This window comes from Gekko japonicus, unplaced genomic scaffold (assembly GCF_001447785.1).
Source record: "Gekko japonicus isolate JY-2015 unplaced genomic scaffold, Gekko_japonicus_V1.1 scaffold931, whole genome shotgun sequence".
Taxonomy (NCBI): Eukaryota; Metazoa; Chordata; class Lepidosauria; order Squamata; family Gekkonidae; genus Gekko; species Gekko japonicus.
The window spans coordinates 391,396-408,460 of record NW_015167566.1 but is presented as its reverse complement, the minus strand read 5'-3'; the positions used below and the strand labels follow the sequence as shown (position 1 = coordinate 408,460).

The following is a 17,065-nucleotide window of genomic DNA, read 5'->3' as shown; positions in this document are numbered from 1 at the left end:
TGTATTTGATTCTTTCCAACTTCATTTTATCCTTATAACAGACTGGTTGGTAGATTAAGCTGAAAGAAATTGACTAATTAATTGAGCTTCATAGGTGATGATTATACACGAGCCTCCCCATTTTAGTTAGGGAGTCTAACTGCTACATCATATGTACACCTTGTCACCCGCCCTGAGTCTCAGTGAGAAAGTGGGCTCTAAATAAAAGACATGAGTGCTCAATTGGGCTTGGAGAAGCTTACACAGCAGTCACCAGTCTTTTTGAGTTTGTGAGCACTTCTGGAATTTTGAGGACTGGGACACCACCACAAACAGCTACTGTGGGCATCTGTTCAAAAATGGCTTCCATGGAGTGTTGGGGCCAATTATTAAATGTTGGGAAAGTTGTACATCAACCACTGAAGACAGCTGTTTCTGAATGAGGTGCTTCCTGCAAACACAAAGGTTATGCCTCTTGGGTTCTTTTGCAGCACAACCTCCTCCAGTGAGGTAGAGGAATGTCTGGACTAGCTTTGGGGAAGAAATGGTTTGTTGAAGGAGTAAACAGGCACCAGGAAATTCACTGGCAAGCACCATGGTGCCCAGGTTTACATAGGCATTCAGACTCTGGATTGTTTGCTTAGGAAGTATGCTCAAGGAATCAGTTGAAGAATGCATGGCTTCTTGCTTCTCCCCTCCCCTCCCCAGACTTGAGGGCGTCCCTGGATTGTGTCCTGTGAGATAATGTATACAGTCCCTGGATACCTTAAAGATCAGTCTTTGGGACTTGGATATAAAACAGTGTAGCTTGGATACTTGCATAGTGGTTCCATAAACAGTCCCATAGAACACACACACTTGGTGAAGTCATTGTTGTATTTTAGTGTATATAAAAGCTAGCTTTTGAAAGTTTCTTGAGTGTTCTATTGAAATGCTGCCATTTTACAGATTGTTTGACTTAGAATGCTTGCTCCCTATTTGTGACAACAAACTTGAAAATTACTTTAAAACCAAATGAAACTTGAAAATTATTTTAGAACCAAGTGAAATATGACACTAAATGCATAGCTGCTCCCAAAAAAGAAGTTGTGCATTTAGATGTTGCTTCTGTAACATATAGTAAAATCTACCTGTATCCTGAAATTTTAATGATCTCCGCTTCCCTGCTTGCACTCTGTATTATTGGTTGTTACTGATGGAAATGGAGGGCGGGGAGCAAGGAACACAGAATGTTGTGATATCAAGACATGAGCAATTTATAGTAGAGATGACAGATGGGAGCTAAATGTTCAGTTGCTCTGCATCCAGCGATGCATTTTTAGTATAACATTTAGGTTGGCCTAAGTTGTGCTAGTGGAACCAGTTTTGAATGCATGATGGCTCATGCTTAAATTTTGAAAAGAAAAATAGAAGGCAAAAAACAGCATTAGATGAAATTTGGTCACTGGTTAAAAGTTTTAATAGTGCTTCTTGTTTATTTCATCCAAAGAATAAAATATTAATTCATATATTGAGGTCTGGCATTGTGGTATGTTGTATATCTGAGACGGAATGTCTGAAACTGAAGGGCAAATTTGGAAGTACAGCAGTTAAGATGAAAATATAAAGCTTTTTCCAAATTACTTAAAAGCAGATTTGCTTGCTGTAAGAGGCCATGTGAAAGCTATGCTGCTGTTTTTTAAACCATGCTTTTTTCTTTTAGAAAAATATATAATTTTCCCCTTTTTGTAAAGATATTTGGGCTATAGGGTGTATATTTGCAGAACTACTAACATCAGAGCCAATATTCCACTGCCGACAAGAAGATATAAAAACTAGTAATCCGTATCACCATGACCAACTGGACAGAATATTCAATGTTATGGGATTTCCTGCAGGTATATATTCTATTTCTTCTTTTGTTGCTACCTGGATAGAGTTGTTGGGGGTGGCTTTGTCACATCAATTTTAAGAACAATAAAGCTATTAAAAATACCTTTAATGTACCATAAAAGCTTAGTTTGAAACAATGTAATGCTGCTATAGAACAAAGCTTCATATTGTCATCAAGGCTGTACTGTAACTCGCTCTACACAGGGCTACCCTTTAGGCTGAGCCGGAAACTACAACTGGTCCAGAATGCAGCCGCCTGGGTCCTTACTGGAACCCATCTGACAGTGCAAATTCAACCATTGCTTCAACAGCTGCACTGGCTTCAGGTCAAATACTGGATCAGATTCAAGGTTTTGGTACTAACCTTTAAGGCCCTAAACGGTCTGAAACCAATGTATCTACAGGGACCACCTTTCGTGGTATACCCCCCCCCCAGAAGAGCATTATGCTCTGGGGAGAAGAACCTCCTGGTGATCCCTGGCCTGAAAGATATCCAGCTGTCCTTGACCAGAGCCAGGGCCTTTTCAGCACTAGCGCTGGCCTGGTGGATCTCTCCGCCTAATGACACCTGTGCCCTGCGGGACCTTGTGCAGTTCTGCAGGGTCTGTAAGACAGAGATGTTCCACCAGGCCTTTGGTTGAGGACTGGCGGGAAACACGGGAAGGTTGAGTAAATGTGGAAAATCACTGTGTTCAAACAAAACACACAGTTCTGATATGCTACTATAACTCTATTATTCAATTAAATCATATACTTATAATAAACAGTAAAGACCCTAGTGCAACTGATAACAATGTTGTGTGTTTTGAGAAATTCTTCTTCAGGCAAATTATTTATCCTGGAACCAAAGCTCATAATGCTACAATGCACAAGTCAAGAAATTCTGTAGAAGGCTTCTCCGGTTCTCCATGGCCTAGTGGAACTCTCTGTCCAGTGACACCCGTGCCCTGCAGGACCTAGTGCAGTTCTGCAGGGCCTGTAAGACAGAGATGTTCCACCAGGCCTTCTACAGAATTTCTTGACTTGTACATTGTAGCGTTGTGAGCTTTGGTTCCAGGAGAAATAATTTGCCTGAAGAAGAATTTCTCGAAACACACAACTTTTGCCCGGGAGGAGTGTTGCATGATGTCTGCTGCATCTCTTTTCTGAAAGCAAGACAGCCTGCAACATTGAATCCTGTCTGCATATTCGTCTCTGTAGCTGTGGACATTCCTACAAGATGTATATTGTCATATTTGTTTGTATATCTTTGTCATTGTTATCAGTGCACTATAATCAATAGGTTGCACTAGGGTCTTCACTATGGTTGAGGACAGCAATGGTTTTTCATTGAGCCTGGTCTCCTCCATCTCTCCTCTCCCCTCATGGGGTAAGGACATAAACTGGTCCTTTAAGCACCATCTGAAATAGCTATAGAACTTGTTTATTGTTTTTAGCTGTTTTAATCTTATTTGTAAATGTATTTATTGAATATGTTGTTCACCGCCCTGAACCTTACACACGGGGAGGGCGGTCTATAAATCAAATAAATAAAAATAAAATAATGAACTGTGCAGCACTGGTAGATGCATTAAACATTTTGCTATCATAGGTGAATACAGCAAAAAGTTATTTTTATTTCCATGTTTTAATGTCATTTTTAAGTTTAAACATTTTAAGGTGATATATCCATACCTTATGCCATAATGAGGTGCTGAAAGGAGTCATAGCAGACAGGAGAAAACAGTATTTTCCCAAGTGTTTCACTGGTTGTGCAGGTGGTTATCACCCCAGCCTGCAGTGGAAGTTAGCAATTAAGTAGTTTTTGTGTTTAGATTTCTTGATTGATTAGAAGTTCTTGTCTTGAAATAAAAAGTAGCATAATTTGAAGGCTGAACTTGTATATTTTCAGCATACAGTTTTGTAACAATGCCTGGTGGCTGCTGTAGAACTACCACATTGGTTTGCTAGGGGCACGTGATTGCTGGGAGGTTTTTTGGGGGGGAGGGAAGTTAATTGGCAAGCAACCCTCAAAATGAACATTTTAAAAATGAATAATAAACCCATGTTCCATATTTGGAACTTTGATTCAGGTATTGTGGACGAAATGAGAGATAGAGAGAGAGTATTTCTCCATTCTTAACAGATTCATCAGAGATGAACAAGAAAGAAGCACAGTTAAGCAAATGGAAGAATAGAGCTAAAATAACAGTTCTGAATGTGCAAGTGATTGTCTTCTGTGTTCTCTGTAAAGTAAAGCAAACAACATACTAATAAATGCTCACTTCATAGACAAAGATTGGGAAGATATTAAAAAGATGCCTGAACATTCAACATTAATGAAAGACTTTAGAAGAAACACGTAAGTTCTGCACAGGTTCAGTACTTCATTTTCCCTGTTCTGGACTCCCACATGAAGACTTTTTCCCCTAGCGGTTCTGCTTGAATGGCAAGGACTTGGAAGGGGAGAGGTATGTCAGTTTGCACTAGGCGTTAAGACAAAAACTGCAAGAGACTTGTACTGCTTTCTTAGATGCACTTCTCTGTCCTGGCAGAAAACGTGGGAGGAAAGAGGTGGGACTGGCCTGTGATTACCACAGATAATTCCTGTCTACTAAGCCCACCCCAAATGTGTGGATTTTTCTGCAGCATGTTTTGTGAAGCTGTTGAAGAAACCATGGCAGCCACTTTGTCTGGAAATCTTTGAAATGTAGCACACAACACATCAAATTACTGTGGCTTTGCTAACAGTAATTTGACTTCTAGGTGTTAAATTCAAAAGATTAACTTTAATGTCTTTCAAAATGGATCATGAGAATCCTAACTACAAAGAAGTGGGTAATATTTTAGAGGAAGAGAACTAAATAGTTGATTACTAATAGTTTTTCAGTCTTTTCCCCCTTGATTTTGTGCCAGATCTGTGATCATGGGGAAGCCATTCGTGCAGTGGAAGCTCACTGGAGGCCTTGGGCCAGTCAGACTCTCTCAGCCTAACCTACCTCACGGGGTTGTTGTGAGGATAAAAGGGAAGAGAGGAGAGTGATGTAAGCTGCCTTGGGTCCCCACTAGGGAGAAAGGCAGGATACAAATGAAGTAAATTAATTCCATGTGGCATACATAACATGAGTTGGTAGCCTCTGGCTATGGCCTCACAGTACTAGCTCCATTTTGAATCTCATATGAACCAGACAGTTTCGAGTAACTGAGCAAGTGAGGAAAAGAGTGCTGTAGGTTTTATGCCACTCACCATAAATACACTTTCTGTTCAGTTTGATGTAAAAGAGGTTCTGATACTATAAATCAACTTTTTTCAGGTATACCAACTGCAGCCTTATCAAATATATGGAAAAACATAAAGTTAAGCCGGATAGCAAAGCATTCCACTTGGTAAGCTTTTGTTGGTATTATGCTGTCAACTGGGAAATTTTTACTGTTTCCAACAGTATTAATTGGAGACCTTTAAATCTCTGCTCATTATAGCCACAATTATGGAAAAACCTTCTCGGGGAGGTGTACCTGGCCCCCTCACTTTTGATCTTCAGGAGGCAGTTGAAGACAGTTTTATTTAGGACTGCATTTGACTAACGTGGTTTTTATTTATCGGTCGCCAACTGGAGATTTTGAATTGCAGTATTTTATGTGTTTTTGTAGTTTTTATAATCATTGTTTTATTAATATTGCAAGCCACCTTAAATTCTGCAAGGTAGAAAGGCAGCTAATAAATGTTTTAAATAAATGAATAAATATCTTCATATAGATGCATTTGTTGAAGACAAGACTAAGTGTGAGGTTTTCTTTAGTATCTGTTGCAGCACACATAATGCGCTAAAGTATAGTCTTTGTGTCTTCATCCCCCCCCCCCCCAGTGGAAATATTTGACATTCAGCCATTTCCTTATTCAGCACACCAAAACAGTATTGCTATAGAGCGTGTGCCTTTGTTGGGGAAATAAACATGCTTCATGTGTTTTTTTTTGTGATTTTGTTAGCAATATTATATCTCCAAAGTAATTCGAAAGTCCCTAACCCTATATTTGTCATGTGCTCAGAATTAAGGCCTAGCCTAGGTTTCCCTGACATGGCACCCATGGCAGCCCTGACACCCACTAAGCTTTTCAGAAAGTGGACGGGGCCATTGTAAGGCCAGGCTTTTCCTGGCTGCCCTCATTCAAAGGAAAGAGTTTTTCACAGGTGCCGTACCAGCTGCAGTGGCTGGAGGACCAGAGGATTGGTAGGCACCTGTGCTTTCCTTAGTCAGTATGTACTTCCATTCTCCCTTCCTTCTTTTTATTTGTTATATTGATTTTATCGGCCTCCCTTCCCTGCAAGCAGGGCTCAGGGTGGCTTACATCAGAAATAAATACAATATAATTGAGTTAAAACAACATTAAAATACTTTAAAACAGTCAGAAAAACAATACTAACTCCCAAGATGATGGTAGTTTCCACCAGTCCCCTTGGTTTGAGGAGATATGCAGAAATAAAAGGGGAGGTTGGAATATTTCTCCTTCTTTTCCCACTAGAATTTTCTTCATTTCCCCCCACCACCCCCCAAATGATATTTTTTCCTCTTTCATTCCCCCTTCAGGCTTATTTTCATTACTTTTTATTCCACGATCCACCCCCGCTGGGGGGGGGGGGGGTTCTGTTCAGTTTTTATTCCCCTTCTGGGATTCTTTTGCAAACTGAGCAAAGAGGTATTGTGTTAAGCTTCTTTAGTGTAATGCAACAAATATTTTTGTGGTTAATTTCATAACACTAAATGTTTTATGTTTAAATTTGTTTAGCTACAGAAATTGCTTACTATGGACCCAATAAAGAGAATTACCTCAGAACAGGCTATGCAGGATCCTTACTTCTTAGAAGATCCACTTCCGACATCTGAGTAAGTGGTCAGTTTATTAGCTAGCATCCATGTTTTTAAAAAAATTTCCAGCCTGCAGTGTCCAGGGGAGAGTGAGTGTGAAATAGGGTTGTGGCAGCTGAAAGGAACAGTGAAAGAAATTCAAGTAAAATAAATAAGCTTACCATTTATAATAAGCTTTCCCATTTGCCATTTTTAAGTAATGTTCTCATTAATCTCTTGTTTTATGAGTCTGTTATTCATAGTACTAATCCTATTATTCACTGACAGGTTGATTATGCATGCTACAGGTCTTCACAGAAACTGCAAACTGCCTGCAGGTCCAGTTGTCTCCCCTCAAATACCAGATGACACTTAACTAATTAGTTTATTTTTATTTGTAAATTCAATGGGTAGACAGAAGCACAAGTGTCTGCCTTCAAAGGGCAAAACCATAGTCTGAACCTGGAGCATAATTGTACCGTTTTTTAAAACCTAAAAATTATTTGTACCAGTAGGAACAGTGACTTTCAAAAAATCCCTAATTAATATAGGCAAGACTTATAATTAAGTGACTCATGCATAGCCTTTTTGTGACCTTTACCTTGCAGGCTGGCAAAGTGTTTGAATACTGATTTGATTCATACACCCAGTTTTCTTCTTGATTACAGTAGAGAAATGGCCTTTACTTTGAGGATACTTCCCAATATTGTGAGCTTTAATTCTTGCAAAAAAAAACCCCCAAAAACCCAACCACCACACACTTGGTTTTAAAGGCTTTTCTTGGCAGGCGGGTAGGAAGGAAGGGGGAAGTTGGTTGCTCCCAATTATAAGCATGAGGACTTAAAAGCTGTTTCCGAAAATGAACTTCACTGGAGCACGCCAGTTTTTATAGTCAGTCACCAAATGTCTAATTTGGTATTGTTTAATTTGCCCTTAGCAAAATCATATATCCTAACAATTGAAATAATTTCTCTTAGTTCCAAGCCCCTTCAGCTTTGCCTAACACCCCCCCCCCCAGCCTGCTGGCCATGGCAGGCTGGCTGGAGAAAGGGATTCAGAGGTACAGCGTGTCAGTTACACTCTCCTCTGCTTCCAAGCTGAGGAGAGTGAAACTGACCTGCTCTCCCTCCTCTTGCTTCCCCAGCTGGCCTGCCTGGGGACTGGGAAAATGATGTATGGGGGATGCTGTGTAGAAGCCGAATAGATTCAGCTTCTATACGACAGTACTTTTTCAGGAAGCCGAATCAGATTGGAGAATCTGATTTGGCTTCCGGGGAGCCCGAATAATGCTGTATAGGCATTATATTTGGGGGGGGGGGCGGTCGGCTGGCCGGCCGAGGTGAATGCACATCCCTAATAGGAGCTCCGTAATAATTATTCTCATACTAGGAATCAAAACCTGACTCTGATTCCTTGGCAAAATACCAAGTTTTGATCCTAACCAGATACTTGTACCCATGGAGAAGGGGGTATGTGCAGATTTTGTAGTTCTGCTCCTCCTACAAAGGCAAGATGTTGGGTGTATGACAGGCTGTAGTAGGAGAGGGGGAAGGCTTGTACTAGATAGAATCTCTACCGTCAGTGTGGAATTTAGCCAGGATAAGAAAAGCCCTGCTAAATCAGACCAGTGGTCCATCTAATCCATCGTGTTCCCCTGATGTTGCGTAGCACTGGGTTTCAGAGGTCTACTGTCTCTGAATGTGGAAGTTCCCTTTACTCACCATGGCTCATTGTCATTGACGGACCTATCTAATCTCTGTGACTCTGTGTAATCCCCTTTTAAAACCATCATAATTTTTGCTAGCTCAAGGCACAAGAGACTTTGCAATAGTCTTTGAAAAAGTTTATCTGAAGAGTAGCTTACAGCACAAAGAAAAATAGAGTAATATCCCAGAAGGGTGTAGAAACTGTTCATGTAGTGAAGGCTGCATCACATGGGATGCTGTAAGAAAGGACAGGAAGAGAAGCTGGTTCCCAAAGAACAGGACAAGGCATATCAAAGCTTTTTCTAGCAATAAGATATGACGACTCTCAGGTGTCTGGAAGAAGTCAGGAAGTCAGGAGTAAATGCATTTGATCTGGCTCCCTCATACACAAGGCAGGCAGGCGTGTGCAGGCACAGATTTGAAGGTAACAGACAATAAAGTATGTAACTAACTCTGCCTGACAAGTTGTGTAAGTAGTTCTTAATATAAAGTGATTGTCTTTATATAGACTTTGATAGCTTCCCAAAGTGAGGTATAATCTCTTGGAAAGCTACAGTTACTGCATAAAATCTCAAATGGCAAGTGTCTGCTATAGCAGAGCACAGCTTCCACAGCTATAAAGGTCATTTTATTTTATTTATAACATTTTTATGCCATCTGCTAAGATGGAAATACATCATTTAGTAGAGCTGGGGGACTAACTTGTGGTTCTAACTAATTTAATGTGCTAAGTATGATTGGATTTTTCTGGGGGGGGTTGTTTTGCAGTGTATTTAAAGGATGTCAGATCCCTTACCCCAAACGAGAATTTTTAACTGAAGAAGAACCAGATGACAAAGGAGACAAAGTAGGTATTGAACTGAAGGCTGTGATGGGAAAAGTAAGTTTGAAAAGTATGCTAAATGTTGTGTGCTACTCTATGATTATCTGGTAGTTTATCTAGAGATTATCTAGAGCCAGTTTGGTGTAGTGGTTAAGTGTGCGGACTCTAATCTCGGTGAACCGGGTTTCATTCCCCACTCCTCCACTTGCAGCTGCTGGATGACCTTGGGCAAGCCATAGTTCTGTCCAAGCTGTCCTTGAAAGAGCAGTTTTCTCAGAGCCCTCTCAGCTCCACCTACCTCACAGGATGTCTATTGTGGGGAGGGGAAGGGAAAGGAGTTTGTAAGCTGCTCTGAGACTTCTTTGGGAAGGGCAGGGTATAAATCCAATCTCTTCTTCTTCTTCTCTGTGGATTCATGTATACAGTGAAGATGCACAAAACATAGTATTAATGGGAAAACAAAAGGAAAATGAAACTTTTGAAGAGGATATTAGCAAAGAGGTGCTAACATTTGGCACGTGTTGTCTCTTTTCTTTATTACTGAATTCTGAAATATAGTGCTCAGCTTCAACTCTGTCATGAAGGTTGCAATAAAATATGCTAAAATTACCAAGGTGTTTAGAGGAAACAGGTGATAAATACAATCTAGGTGATCTGGGGTGGGGCAGTCTTTCAAGACAGGGTGGCAGCTCCTCTTGATTTCATGAAAAGCAGCAACAAGGGAAGTAGCCAGATTGATCACAGTTTGGTTCTGCTCACCCTGGAGTATTTAGCACAGCAGTTATTTCTTTCCATTCTCCCTTAGGAAAATGACAGTATCTCATGTTTCCCCATCAAGCTGAAGCTTGAAGAGGGGGAAAAACCCACACCATTCTTGTACATTTTCCCCTTCACTCATAGACCTTAGGGAAGCTGCATTGCTCACTTTCTTTTCCCCATCATTGCCAGGGAGAACTGCAATAGTAGCAGTGGCCAGAGCAGGAGTCCCCAACATGGTGCCTGTGAGCACAGTGCGCCCACCAACACCTTTTCTGGGCACCCACCAAGTGTTTTCAGGAAGTTGGTGGGGCCAGGTAGGGCTTTTTCCCAGCATGGCTTCTGATTGACTACTGGAGATTTGATTGGCTCTCCAGATTTTTTTAAAATGTTGTTTTGGAAGCAGCTGGCTACCACAGCAGAAGGATCTACACTGTGTGACTGAAGTTAAGCTGTGGCAATCGTTTTGTGGCTGGCTCTGCTTCCTGTGGCAGCCCTTTTGTTGCTGTGCCCCACTATGCCTTATCAGGATTACAAATATGCTCACAGGCTCAGAAAGTTTGGGGACCCCCTGGGCTAGAGGTTAGCAGCCGATGAGCAGTTTCTGTTCTCTCTGCTCTTCTCCCATCCTTTAGCCAGGAGAAAGCAGCTCCATTTGTGGAGTTTCTACAAGCTACTTCATGAAAAAATGTCCATCAGTGCTCCCTGTTCTTCTCTGTGCCTTTAGCTGGGAAAAACCAAGAGTTACAGCATTCTGAGGAATTTTAATGAGGCACAAAGCACAAGAACAGACAGATGAATCCTTTCCTCTCCCTTTTCACTGTGCTTCTCCTCACCACTGGCCAGGAAAGAGAAGAATAGTAGTAGTATTCTGGGAGATTTGATGCGAGTAATCTTGCTACCATTCACTTTACCTGAAAAAAAGGGAGAGAAATGCTTTCTCTGAGGGCATAACTGTGAATATTGAGACACGCTTTCTCATCATCATCTTGGAGGCAGAAAGAACTTGGTGTTTCCATTTGCTCTTCTGATGGTGCCCTTAACCCTCAGTTTTTTCCTGTCTCCACCATGTGTGCAAAGAGAGCTCTGCTTCTTTTCTTCCTCTTTCTGCTTTTTGGTTATCATTCCAGTTGCAATTTCTTCATATGTGTCTAAGTCTGTTTTTTAAAATAAGTTTATTATCATTCACATCTTTTTCACATTTTTTTCTTCCCTACTTTTCCTGCCCATCAGTTGGCTTCAGCTGAAGTGATAGCCAACTGGCATTCATCAACAGAGGCCTCAAAGGCCACAGTTCCATGGGGTGAAATGCTTTGTAGAGATGTCCCACATAGATAAGATACGAGGAGCAACAACCCAGCACTCTTAACATGTGGAGCTAATCAAAATGGTGTCTTCATTCAGCTTTCAGTCATATTTGCTACCACTTAAACAATCTGCAGGTTGATCTCTTTGCAGGTCAGTCTCTTTACCTCCCCAGAGGACCATCAGCTGACCAAGTTCTCCCACTACTGCTGTCAGAAGGCATATGGAATAGACACTCTGAAGAGTTTAAGACCAACATCATTCCTTTATGTGTTTCCTTCCGTCAACCTAATCCCCATGGAAATTACACCACAAGGTGGAAGTTTTGGTGCCTCAGTGGCCAAGAAGCTTATGTTTTGCAGACCTTCTAAGATGGTCCACCCAGGAATTATGGCATCTCCCATGTCACAGATTTCCTCTTACAGGACCAATCCTCGATCTTTAGAATTCTTCTAGCTTCCAGCTTGGAACTGAAAGGCAAAGCCTCATCAAATTAAGCTACTCCAAAAATGTCACTGACATTATTCTTGCCTCCCTTAAGTTATCGACTAATAAAATTTAGAATACCACATGGCAGACCTTCTATTGATGCAATTAATTTCACCATAAAGACCCTAACACCCCACAGGTGGAATCCATCCTAGATTCCTTCAAGAAAGTTTGGAGAAAGGTCTGAATTTTGAACACCTTGAAGTGTGCTAAGTGTAAACCATTTCTGTCATTTGAGATCATAATGAAGGGAAATTATTCTCTTACCACCTTCACATTTGTAGATTCCTGAGTGGAGTATCAGTAATCAAACTTTGCAAAATTCACCAGTTGCCCATGTGGAACCTTGATAGAGTTCTGCCAACACTAACCAAGTCCCTGAGTCTTTGGCCACATGCCTTGAAAGTTCTCTCACTTAAAGTCCTCTCTTAGAATATATTGCATCTGTGTGTGCAGTCTCTGTTAAAAGAGTGTTATGTATATTCTGTGCTGACACTGGTGCTCTGTATAGCTTTCCACTTTATTTCTGAAGATAACTGTTTTTCACAGGGCAGAGGAATCATCCTTCCTTTGGTCCCAGTCCTGTTCAGTAAAAAGGATGTGACTGGTACAATCATAATGTTTATAAAACTCTGAACTATTACATCTCCAGGACCAAAGAATCAGAAGCCCTTTTAGTTTTTTGTTTTGTTTTGTTGTTTGTTGTGTTTTTGTTTTGTTTTGTTTTTGTTTTTAAGTCCTCTCTAGGAAGCACTGTCTCTTCCTCTTTTTTTAAAAAAATGTTTTTATTAACTGTAAGTAATATTATAGCAACAGTATTATACCAAAAATGACAACAGTAGCTGTAACATACAAACAATCTTAGGGAAGGAACTATAACATAGTCAAATAGAGTAATGCAAGCGCTTAAATGGAGAAGCACAGAAACGATGCAACTTTTAACCACAACCATAAAACCAATACCTTCTCTTTCTTACACTGAGGGTAAAAGCATGTTAGTAATGCCAACTTTACATGTAGCACCTTCAGAAACATAGCCAATGTTTGTCCTTAACAAAAGAGGGGACCTCTTTTTAATCCATCTGGCATTAGAAGTGCATTTGCTATTAGAAACAATCCATGGGGGAGCAACCTCCAGAGGGCCTGCCTAACTGTTCATTCCTTTAGAGGGACATCAGCATGAGCCACCCACAGGCATTGCCTGTCCTCAGATGCAGTTTGTAAGGCAGATGCATGGAACTATGTCCATCAACTAAGTATTATTGCAGACTGCCCCATCCCTGGAACCACTGAAGAATGATAAATTGCTGTCTACTGTGAAGTTTCATTTTTGGCAGTGCCATGGTGGAACAGTCTTCTACTCAGTACATTTCTAATGTTAAGGCTCTTAGGGTTGCTTTTGTTCGTGTTCTCTCTCTTTCTTTCTCTCTCTCTCACTCTCACTCTCACTGTGTGTGTACAAATAGTAGCAAGCTTAGTTTGGATATGGGAGGATCTTTTCTTACTTTTCTTCTTCAAAGACAAAAAAGACTTCTGCAAATGTTTTTTCTAGTTACCTCAGTTTTAAGGGTATGTATATAGGGGCTTTTTCAGACTGTCTTAGTCTATAGTCTCAGAGGAAGCCCTTGTTGCTGCACTGTGGCAGCTGTCTGCAAGCAAGAGGAGGTCTCTTTCCATCTGGAAGACTGCCCCATTCCTCAACCAATGAAAGTGAAACTGCATGGTAACTCCTAGCTTATCATTTCTAGGCTTACAGTTGATTTTCCATCTTTGGGGAAACCAATAAAAATTCCAACAGTGTATGGTTTTCTAAGATTATCCAATGTCAGAGAAAATGCAGATGACTCTAATTAATTTTAATATTTATTGGTTTTGAGTAAGACTGCAATCTTCAACATATAAAGTAAAGCCTATATAAATTGGAGTAAATATGTGTAGGATAGGACTTTATTACATGTATAAGCATTGATAATAATTGAATGTTATGAAAATGCTAACATAGGTATTGAAGTACTTAGGTTTGTACATCATGTGACCTTTTATGAGGCTTTGTGCATGCTCTGTGTGAACTGCTTCTGAGTTATTACCTTACACTTTGTCTTCAACCAATTGAGAAGAACCAGCAGCAGCAGCAGGGCAATAACCATACAAATGGAACTGGTCACCCAGGGAACCAAGACAACAGTCATACACAAGGACCTCCCTTGAAAAAAGTGAGAGTTGTTCCTCCTACCACTACCTCAGGTGGACTTATTATGACCTCAGACTATCAGGTATCTGTTTTCAACTTTTGCATTTTTTATGTTATAATGCAAATCTGATTCTCATCATCCAGAGACTAGAGCTATGGACAACATAATATCTGATTCTCATCATGGTTAAATCTCTGGATACTTAAATCCAGAGACTAGAGCTATGGACAACATAGATCTTTCTGCAAACCTGAAAAAGTACTAGGTTTGCAGAAGAATACATCAGGGGGAGGGGTTAAAACCACTCAAAACAATAGAAGCAGTGCCTATATATTGGTCTTGAGGGAGGACTCATGGCCTTGCCTGCTAGCAACTTCCTGGCTATTTGCTATCACTCAGCTTGCATGACTCACCTAAGCCCGGCTATTTGCTACTGTTCAACTGCAGATAGCCCACGAAAGCCAGTGTGATGTAGTGGTTAGAGTTTCAGACTAGGATCTGGGAGACTCAAGTCTGAATCCCCACTCTGCCACATTAATTCACTGGGTGAGTCTTGGGCCAGTCACTCATCCTCAACCTACCTCATGGGGTTGTTGTGAGGATAAAATGGAGGAGAGAAGAACAATAAAAGCTGTTGTGAAGAAAGGTGTGATACAAATGAAGTAAGTAAATAATAAATATAGCTGAAGGATGGCCTTTGGCCTCTATGCCCTGTGTGTCAGCCTTCCAGAGCAACAAGCTGCCCACTGTATAAAACAGGATGCTAGACCACTAGTCTAATCCAGCAGGGTGGTTCTTATGTTCCAAAGTCTGGTCCACCTTCAGAAATGATTGTTGGATGTTCTGAGTTAATTTCTTTCGGTCCAACCTCCAGGTGAGGCCTAGAGATCTCCTAAAATACAACTGATATCCAGGCAGTCAAGGATCTGTTCCCCTGGAAAAAATGGCTGCTTTGGAGGGTGGACTTCCATGGATTTCCCTATCCAGAGTTAGTAACACTAATTCCTATGTATTGGACTCTCCAAAGAAGCAATCTTACAATAGAGTACCATTTTATTTGTGACATTAAAAATAAATGAGTTTTGTTGAAAGTACTTATTTTCCTTCGATCTATCTACTGGTGTGGTCTGAGTGAGTTAAGCATCACATACATTCCAACCTAGAATATATCTCAGGGCAATGAGCAGTAAAAAGGTTAGGTATAAGTAAAAAATTGCTTCCTGAATCTCTAATTCCAAGTGAAATTCAATACTCCACAGAAGATGATATTCTCTCTGTCCTTTGCTTTAGAAATCACTTTGAGGGAGATGATCAGGAAATGGCTTTGAATCCAGAAAGGGCTATTAATGATGTAGAAGAGTTCAGAACACAAGATGGATATAGCTTTATATGCCCCAACTGCCTGTGGCATTTGTATCCTAAGGAGCCTGATTAAGTACCAATATCAGTGGTTCGAAGCAGGAAGGGTACATAATGCTTGCTGACAGATTCATTGCAGGCTTCCGAATGTGCAGTGGAATTCAGACAGCAGAACAGTCTTAATTTACCTCTTTCCCAATGTTTTTTTCAGCGTTCCAATCCCCATGCTGCCTATCCAAATCCTGGACCAAGCACATCACAGCCACAGAGCAGCATGGGATATTCAACTACCTCCCAGCAGCCTCCACAGTACTCTCACCAGACGCACCGGTACTGAGCTGCACCTGAATAAGTCAATGCACTGTTGCTATAAGGCTGCAGGACTGGCCGTGCTGCTGTCTGCCTGGAACCTGGCTTGGGCTGCAAGAATGTACTGTAACTATCACATCTTCAAAATGTCTGATAGCCAAGTTCCACTACTTTTCACAGGTTGGGGGTAGTGGCTCCCTCAGATTGTACCCGTTTAAGGAGTTAGACTTGAAAAGAAAGTACTAGCACAGTTTGTGTTGTGGATATGCTACTTCCATAGTTTACTTGACATGGTTCAGACTGACCAATGCATTGTTTTCAGTGACAGTCTGTAGCAGTTGAAGCTGTGAAATGTGCTAGGGGCAAGCATTTTTGTTGTTGTGAATTCTATTGATGTTAACAACGTTATCTGACCAATAGTACGCAAAATCTCTTAACTGGTATTTGAAGCATACAGTATGTGTTAACAAGATGAAAAACTAACTGTGGCTCCAATTGAGAGGATTTTGATATACATTGATTTTTAGTGACTTTTTTGTGGGTTGATTCATTTTCCACACTGATCAATGTTTTATGACCAACAAATTTGCTACAAGGAGATTTTTTAAAAAAACAATATAAAATGAGCATTTTCCAGCAGATTTACAAGCCTCCCAAAGATTAATTTTAAACATACGTTTATTTTGTTCTCGAATCTATGACTTGACTGGTATTAAAGCTGCTATTCAATAGTAAATGAGTGTGTTATTGAAATAAACCTGTTTGGTCCAGAAAACAAACTAAAATGATTGTCATAGACAGTGTTTTATTTTTTCCTGTTGGTGTTAACTGATTTGTGAGCATGCTTTGGAATTTAAAAAAGCATGAATGACGTTCCCTGCAAAAAAAACAAACAGTGCGACATTCATTCAGATTTTTTGTCATAATTTTTGAGAGCTGGCTTGATGTAGTGGATTTTAAATTTTGTTAATTATTTTTGAACATGTACGCACGTTTGTTTAGGGGGCACCCTTATTAAAACAAAGGATTAAGGTGTTAGGAGAACCTTAGAATTTGAGGAAAAACTATACCATACAATGTACTGTATCAAAACTATTTTACATGAATGACGCAGGTATTCTGAATTTAAAAAATCAACATTGTTAAAAACAAGGTGTTACGTAATAAAATTATTTTTCATAAATCTGCATACGAATTTTGCCCATGTTATTGTTAACTGACATGAAAAGTATATATTCTACCTGCGTATAACCCCCTACAGTTGATGGATAACCAAATTTCTAAATGAGGAGAAGCATACATGGCCAAGCTGCTAAGCACAGTTAGATGGGGTGTCTGGGACAAACTAATCAGGGACTTCTTTTGAGAACTGTTGAATTCTTGTATTATAGTTCCAACTTAACCTTTAACCTTTTTACCTGCTTCTAGTAACATATTTTAAAGCCACAAGG

At 40.3% G+C, this 17,065-nt stretch overlaps 1 protein-coding gene across 2 annotated transcripts in view; it reads left to right on the top strand.

The window, feature by feature from the left end:
- The window catches only part of CDK8 (cyclin-dependent kinase 8), a 58,054-nt gene extending 41,791 nt beyond the window's left edge, over positions 1-16,263 (top strand). The window contains exons 7-13 of one of the 2 annotated variants that reach the window (XM_015413824.1): positions 1,713-1,856; positions 4,123-4,192; positions 5,145-5,217; positions 6,617-6,714; positions 9,150-9,228; positions 13,872-14,027; positions 15,517-16,263. In XM_015413824.1, coding sequence (XP_015269310.1) covers positions 1,713-1,856; positions 4,123-4,192; positions 5,145-5,217; positions 6,617-6,714; positions 9,150-9,228; positions 13,872-14,027; positions 15,517-15,642 — 746 coding nt within the window. In that variant the 3' untranslated portion in view covers positions 15,643-16,263. Of the gene's footprint in view, positions 1-1,712; positions 1,857-4,122; positions 4,193-5,144; positions 5,218-6,616; positions 6,715-9,149; positions 9,229-13,868; positions 14,028-15,516 lie in introns of both variants that reach the window. The other variant, XM_015413823.1, reaches the window with a different exon arrangement.
- The last annotated feature ends 802 nt before the right edge of the window (positions 16,264-17,065 follow it).